The sequence below is a fragment of the Salvelinus sp. IW2-2015 genome, unplaced genomic scaffold (assembly GCF_002910315.2).
Source record: "Salvelinus sp. IW2-2015 unplaced genomic scaffold, ASM291031v2 Un_scaffold3740, whole genome shotgun sequence".
Lineage (NCBI taxonomy): Eukaryota > Metazoa > Chordata > Actinopteri > Salmoniformes > Salmonidae > Salvelinus > Salvelinus sp. IW2-2015.
Window position 1 is genome coordinate 21,818 of NW_019945016.1, and position 7,906 is coordinate 29,723.

General features: G+C 42.3%; 1 protein-coding gene across 3 annotated transcripts in view; it reads right to left on the reverse strand.

Annotated features, from left to right (window-relative positions):
- Nucleotides 1–5,455: 5,455 nt before the first annotated feature.
- trappc1 (trafficking protein particle complex subunit 1) overlaps nt 5,456–7,906 on the reverse strand; it is a 3,764-nt gene continuing 1,313 nt past the window's right edge. Inside the window, exons 3-7 of one of the 3 annotated variants that reach the window (XM_070441312.1) lie at nt 7,189–7,259; nt 6,859–6,997; nt 6,300–6,371; nt 5,807–5,851; nt 5,648–5,726 (exon numbers count right to left, since the gene is read on the reverse strand). In XM_070441312.1, the coding sequence (XP_070297413.1) occupies nt 5,658–5,726; nt 5,807–5,851; nt 6,300–6,371; nt 6,859–6,997; nt 7,189–7,259 (396 nt within the window). In that variant the 3' untranslated portion in view covers nt 5,648–5,657. Of the gene's footprint in view, nt 5,727–5,806; nt 5,852–6,275; nt 6,372–6,858; nt 6,998–7,188; nt 7,260–7,906 lie in introns of those variants that run through there. The other 2 variants (XM_024143202.2, XM_024143203.2) reach the window with 2 other exon arrangements.

Consider the following 7,906-nt stretch of genomic DNA (forward strand, 5'->3'; position numbering starts at 1 on the left):
GTAAGGTCTACACCGGTTGGTTAAGGGCTTGTCAGTAACCATTTCATGGTAAGGTCGACACCGGTTGGTTCAGGGCTTGTCAGTAACTATTTCATGGTAAGGTCTACACTTGTTGTATTCGGCGCATGTGACAAACACACTTTGATTTGATCAAGGCTGGGCCGCATATACAGTAGGTGTGTAAGAGGTCATACAATACGTTTTGTAGTGATTCCTATGTTGTTGATGTAAATAATATTTGTTGATCTGAGGTGTGTAATGAGGAGCAACCAGACTGCATTTAACACATTTATGAAACTACTTATCCCAGTTACTAATAAACTTGCACCTATAAAAAAAATGACTGTAAAATCGGTTAAATCCCTGTGGATTGATGAGGAATTGAAAAAGCACTATTTGACCAAGAAGGAGAGTGATGGAGTGCTGCATCAGATGACCTGGCCTCCACAATGTAGAAAATAGTAAAAGTAAAGAAAAACCTTGAATGAGTAGGGTGTTGTAAAACATTTGACTGGTATATATAAATACAGCGCATTCGGAAAGTATTCAGACCCATTGACTTTCTCCACATTTTATTACGTTACAGCCTTATTCTAAAATTGATGAAATCGTTTTTTCCCCTCATCAATCTACACACAATACCTCATAATGACAAAGCAAAAAATGTTTTTTAGAATTTTTTGCTAATGTATTAAAAATTATAAACTGAAATATCACATTTACATAAGTATTCAGACCCTTTACTCAGCACTTTGTTGAAGCACCTTTGGCAGCGATTACAGCCTCCAGTCTTCTTGGGTTTGATGTTACAAGCTTGGCACACCTGTATTTGGGGAGTTTCTCCCATTCTTCTCTGCAGATCCTCTCAAGCTGTCAGGTTGGATGGGGAGCGTCACTGCACAGATATTTTCAGGTCTCTGAAGAGATGTTCGATCGGGTTCAAGTCCGGGCTCTGGCTGGGCCACTCAAGGACATTCAGAGACTTGTCCGGAAGCCACTCCTGCATTGTCTTGGCTGTGTGCTGTGATAGAAAAATTACATATTTACCTGGTTTGTTTGATATTAATAGTTAGCAATTAATACTTAACAAATAGGACATTTCTGTTCTGTTTAATTCTGTGTTTCTGTAAAGGTTTCCACTCTAGCTTCCTGCAGTTAGTCTCGGCATAGGGTCAAGGAAAAAATGGGTTTTGCTAGAGATAGTTTGAGCTGACAGTGACTTGGTGATAATTACCTACAGCCGGCATTCCATAGACAGGAAGTGGTGTGTGTGACCCAGATAGAGAGAGCCTGGAAGAGTTGAGACATTCCATAGACAGGAAGTGGTGTGTGTGACCCAGAGAGAGAGAGCCTGGAAGAGTTTAGACATTTCATAGACAGGAAGTGGTGTGTGTGACCCAGAGAGAGAGAGCCTGGAAGAGTTTAGACATTCCATAGACAGGAAGTGGTGTGTGTGACCCAGATAGAGAGCCTGGAAGAGTTGAGAACAAAGCCTTATTGTCTCATCTTCCTGGCATCTGGGAAACTAAGCCGGATGTAGATAACCAAGGTGGCTTATGGGAAGGTTAGAAATGACTAAGCATTTTTTAGGGCCTATATAACATGTTTTTTCATTTTCAGTTGGGCTCTCAGCCTAACAGCCAAGACTGTTGGGTTGACGGTTTGATTATTGCAATAATTAATCAATATTAAATAAAGATGATTGTTTGAAGAAATGAGCAAGTCTCTCTCAGTCCTGCGTTATCTTGGCTGTGTGCTTAGGGTCGTTGTCCTGTTGGAAGGTGAACTTTCGCTCCAGTCTGAGGTCCTGAGCGCTTTGGAGCAGTTTTCATCAAGGATCTCTGTACTTTGCTCTGTTCATCTTTCCCTCGATCCTGACTAGTCACCCAGTCCCTGCCGCTGAAAAATACCCCCACAGCATGATGCTGCCACCACCATGCTTCACCGTAGGGATGGTGCCAGGTTTCCATCAGACGTGACGCTTGGCATTCAGGCCAAAGCGTTCAAGCTTTGTTTCATCAGACCAGAGAATCTTGTTTCTCATGATCTGAGAGTCTTTAGGTGCCTTTAGGCAAACTCTAAGCAGGCTGTCATGTGCCTTTTACTGAGGAGTGGCTTCCGTCTGGCCACTCTACCATAAAGGCCTGATTGGTGAATGCAGAAATGGTTGTCCTTCTGGAAGGTTCTCCCATCTCCACAGAGGAACTCTGGAGCTCTGTCAGAGTGACCATCGGGTTATTGGTCATCTCCCTGACCAAGGCCCTTCTCCCCCGATTGCTCAGTTTGGCCGGGCGACCAGCTCTCGGAAGAGTCTTGGTGGTTCCAATCTTAATCCATTGAAGAATGATGGCGGCCACTGTGTTCTTGGGGACCTTCAATGCTGCAACCATTTCGTTTGGTACCCTTACCCAGATCTGTGCCTCGACACAATCCTGTCTCAGAGATCTATGGACAATTCCTTCGACCTCATGGCTTGGTTTTTGCTTTGACACGCACTGTCAACTGTGGGACCTTATATAGACAGGTGTGTGCCTTTCCAAATCATGTCCAATCAATTGAATTTACCACAGGTGGACTCCAATCAAGTTGTAGAAACATCTCAAGGATGATCAATGGAAACAGGATGCACCTGAGCTCAATTTTGAGTCTCATAGCAAAGAGTCTGAATACTTATGCAAATGAATCTAAAAACCTATTTTTGCTTTGTCATTCTGGGGTATTGTGATGTCATTCTGGGGTATTGTGTGTAGATTGATTAGGAAAACATGTAGTTTAATTAATTTTTGAATTTAAGTCTGTAACGTAACAACATGTGGAATAAGTCAAGGGGTCTGAATACTTTCCGAAGGCACATCAGTGGAGGCTCCTCAGAGGAGAACGGGGAGGACCATCCTCAGGGAATTTCATAAAAATAGTAAAACATTAAAGTTATCCTTTTTAGATAAAACTATACCAAATATATTCACGCCAACAAATAATTGATTAAAACACACTGTTTTTCAATGAAGGTCTACAGTAGCCTCAACAGCACTCTGCAGGGTAGCACCATGGTGTAGCCGGAGGACAGCTAGCTTCCATCCTCCTCTTGGTACATTTACTTCAATACAAAACCTAGGAGGCTCATGGTTCTCACCCACTTCCATAGACTTACACAATTATGACAACTTCCGGAGGACGTCCTCCAACCTGTCAGAGCTCTTGCAACATGAACTGACATGTTGTCCACCCAATCAAAGGATCAGAGAATGAATCTAGTACTGAAAGCATAAGCTACAGCTAGCTAGCACTGCAGTGTATTAAATGTGGTGAGTAGTAGACTCAAAGAGAGAGACAATAGTTAAACAGTTTTGAACAAAATCATTTCTTCAAAAAAGGATTAGCAAGAGAGTGTAATTTTTTTCCACTTTCAGTTTCATTAACTTAGCTAGCACATGCAGCTAGCTAGCTAAGCCTACTCAGAGGGATGCTATGTTAGCTAGCTGGCTATGACTATCCAACACAACACTGGAACCCTTCAAAGTCAAGGAAAGCTTTTGGTTTTATTAATTTATTGCCACAGGGTTTACTAACGCGTTAGTTCTATTAGCTATTTTGACTATGACATTACTTTAGCTAATATGGTGACAACAATATAGGCTGTGTGTAGCGTTATGACATGGTTTGGCTTGGAAAGGTTTTTTCTCCTGGCCAAATACGGCTGATGTGTTGTGCATTGAAGTCCACAAGATAAGGGAAAATAGCTGTTTTGTAAAGCTGAGTTCAATTTCACCAGCCACACCCAGGCCTGATTACTGCCAGACCTGTTGAATCAAGAAATCACTTAAATAGAACCTGTCTGACAAAGTGAAGTAGGCCAAAAGATCTCAAAAAGCAAGACATCATGCCGCGATCCAANGAAATTCAGGAACAGATGAGAAACAAAGTAATTGACATCTATCAGTCTGGAAAGGGTTTACAAAGCCATTTCTAAAGCTTTGGGACTCCAGCGAACCACGGTGAGAACCATTATCCACAAATGGAGAACATTTGGAACAGTGGTGAACCTTCCCAGGAGTGACCAGCCTACCAACATTACCCCAAGAGCACAGCGACGACTCATCCAAGTGGTCACAAAAGAAACCCACAACAACATCTAAAGAACTGCAGGCCTCACTTGCCTCAGTTAAGGTCAGTGTTCATGACCAGAAGAAAGAGACTGGGCAAAAATGGCATCCATGGCAGAGTTCCAAGGAGAAAACTACTGCTGACCAAAAAAGAACATCAAGGCTCGTCTCACTTTGGGCAAAAAAACATCTTGATGATCCCCACGACTTTTGGGGAAATATTCTGTGGACTGACGAGACAAAAGTTGAACTTTTTGGAAGGTGCGTTCCGTTACATCTGGCGTAAAAGTAACACAGCATTTCAGAAAAAGAACATCATACCAACAGTCAAATATGGTGGTGGTAGTGATAGTAGTGGTGTGATGGTCTGGGGCTGCTTTGCTGCTTCAGGACCTGGACGACTTGCTATGATTGATGGAACCATGAATTCTGCTGTCTACAAAAAATCCTGAAGGAGAATGTCCGGCCGTCTGTTCGTGACCTCAAGCTGAAGCGCACTTGGGTTCTGCAGTAGGACAATGATCCAAAACACACCAGCAAGTCCACCTCTGAATGGCTTCAAAACCCCAAAATGAAGGTTTTGGAGTGGCCTAGTTAAAGTCCCGTCTTGAATCCGATTGAGATGCTGTGGCGTGACCTTAAAAAGGCGGTTCGTGCTCGAAAACCCTCCAATGTGGCTGAATTAAAACAATTCTACAAAGAAGAGTGGGCCAAAATTCCTCCACAGCGATGTGAAAGACTCATTTCCAGTTATCGCAAACGCTTGATTGCAGTTGTTGCTGYTGAGGGTGGCACAACCAGTTATTAGGTTTAGGGGGCAATTACCTTTTTCACATAGGGCCATGAAGGTTCAGATTGCCTTTTCCCCGTTAATAAATAAAATCATGACTTAACTGCATTTTGTGTTTACTTGTGTTATCTGTGTAATATGTAAATGTGTTTGATCTGAAACATTCAAATGTGCAAAAAAATAGGAGATCAGGAAGGGGGGCAAATACTTCTCCACAGCGCTGTATATTCCAGGAATTAAAGTGATATCCCATAATACGCCCCTGATCACCACGGTAACACGTCCTGTTACCCAGAACCCCCAAGGTCAGAGGTCAACAGTGATGGTGTTATCACCCTTAATCAGCCAATCAATGACCTGAGTAATCAAAAGGTTGTAACTAATACAAAGTTTACAGTGTGTGTTCAGAGTGTGTTCAGAGTGTGTGTTCGGTGTGTGTGTGTGTTTAGTGTGTGTTCGGTGTGTGTGTGTTCAGTGTGTGTGTGTGTGTGTTCAGTGTGTGTGTGTGTGTCCATCGTAGTGGAGGATGAAAAGGCTGCTCTCACAGAACAGAAACATGTCATCACGTTGTTCAGGTTTAATGGTTCTATTTAAGACAACAACAACCAACATTCTGACATGTTACTAACAAATAAATAGATGATTACACCCCTCACTTCCCCCAGACGACCCCCCAGTGTGTGTGTGTGTGTGTGTGTTATGCAGCGCGGGGGCTGAAGAACGGCAGGGCTCGGATGTAGAGGTCCAGTCGAGTAGAGAAGAGGTCAGAGGACAGCTGCTCCCCCAGAACACACAGAGGATTCTTCACTATGTACTCTACATACAGCTGGAATAGAGAGACAGAGGTTATAATACTACATACAGCTGGAAATAGAGAGAACAGAGGTTATAATACTACATACAGCTGGAATAGAGAGACAGAGGTTATAACACACAGAGGATTCTTCACTATGTACTTCTACATACAGCTGGAATAGGGAGACAGAGGTTTATAATACTACATACAGCTGGAATAGGGAGACAGAGGTTATAATACTACATACAGCTGGAATAGAGAGACAGAGGTTATAATACTACACTACAGCTGGAATAAGAGAGACAGAGGTTATAATACTACATACAGCTGGAATAGAGAGACAGAGGTTATACTACTACATACAGCTGGAATAGAGAGACAGAGGTTATACTACTACATACAGCTGGAATAGAGAAATAAAGAAGTTATAATACTACATACAGCTGGAATAAGAGAACAGAGGTTATAACACACGAGGATTCTTCACTATGTACTCTACATACAGCTGGAATAGAGAGACAGAGGTTATAATACTACATACAGCTGGAATAGAGAGACAGAGGTTATACTACTACATACAGCTGGAATAGAGAGACAGAGGTTATAATACTACATACAGCTGGAATAGAGAGACAGAGGTTATAACACACAGAGGATTCTTCACTATGTACTCTACATACAGCTGGAATAGGGAGACAGAGGTTATAATACTACATACAGCTGGAATAGGGAGACAGAGGTTATAATACTACATACAGCTGGAATAGAGAGACAGAGGTTATAATACTACATACAGCTGGAATAGAGAGACAGAGGTTATAATACTACATACAGCTGGAATAGAGAGACAGAGGTTATACTACTAACATACAGCTGGAATAGAGAGACAGAGGTTATAACACACAGAGGATTCTTCACTATGTACTCTACATACAGTGAGAGTGGGAGAGAGAGAAGAGAAGGGGAGAGAAGCGAGGGGGAGAGAGAGGGAGAGAGAGAAGAGAAGGAGAGAGAGAAGAAAGGGAGAGAGAAGCGAGAAGCAGAGAGAGAAGAGACGGGGAGAGAGAGAGAGAAGAGACGGGGAGAGAGAAGAAAGGGAGAGAGAAGCGAGAAGCAGAGAGAGAAGAGAGGGAGAGAGATAGTGGGTTTCTTACACCCCCCATGCTTACCGTGCTGTATATCTGGTGCAGTATCTCTCTGGCGTTGGGAACTCCCAGGTCTGTGTTCATTATGATCTTGATGCCAGTAGCTGTCTCATAGTAGTGCAGTTTATACTTGCTGGTCTGAAAGGTCAAGAAGCCATCCTTCCTGTGGAGGGGTTAAGGGTCAACAACAGTGTGAAGGAAGCTGCATAGCTACTGAACCTTCGTACTCAGAGCAAGTCTTCAGACTTACAATAGTTCAATATAAGATTTAGGAGGATGATCACACAAGACTAATGTTAACACATACCATACCCATACCACCCACCCATCCACACCACCCACTCTGAAGGATACATATCCAGGGGAGACATCTTGCTGCAGAAGGACCTAATGGAGAACAGCATCCCATACATCAGCTTAAACTCCTGAGAGAGAGAGAGAGACAGAGAGAGAGAGTCATGAGGGAGAGAGAAACCAGTCTAGACAATTGTATCACTTCTGTTATAATAAAGCCTGTATGAAACAAGCCTGTATGGTTGGTTATGAAGACTCTTTACAAGCCTGTATGAAATACTATGAAGCTTGTATGAAATACTATGAAGTCTGTATGAAACACTATGAAGCCTGTATGAAACACTATGAAGCTTGTATGAAACACTATGAAGCCTGTATGAAAACACTATGAAGCCTGTATGAAAACACTATGAAGCATGTTATGAAACACTATGAAGCCTGTATGAAACCACTATGAAGCTTGTTATGAAACACTTATGAGCCTGTATGAAACACTATGAAGCCTGTATGAAAACACTATGAAGCTTGTATGAAACACTATGAAGCCTGTATGAAACACTATGAAGCCTGTATGAAACCTGTATGAAATACTATGAAGCCTGTATGAAACACTATGAAGTCTGTATGAAACACTATGAAGCCTGAATGAAACCCTATGAAGCCTGTATGAAACACTATGAAGCCTGTAGAAACACTATGAAGCCTGTTATGAAACACTATGAAGCCTGTATGAAACACTATGAAGCCTGTATGAAACACTATGAAGCTTGTATGAAAC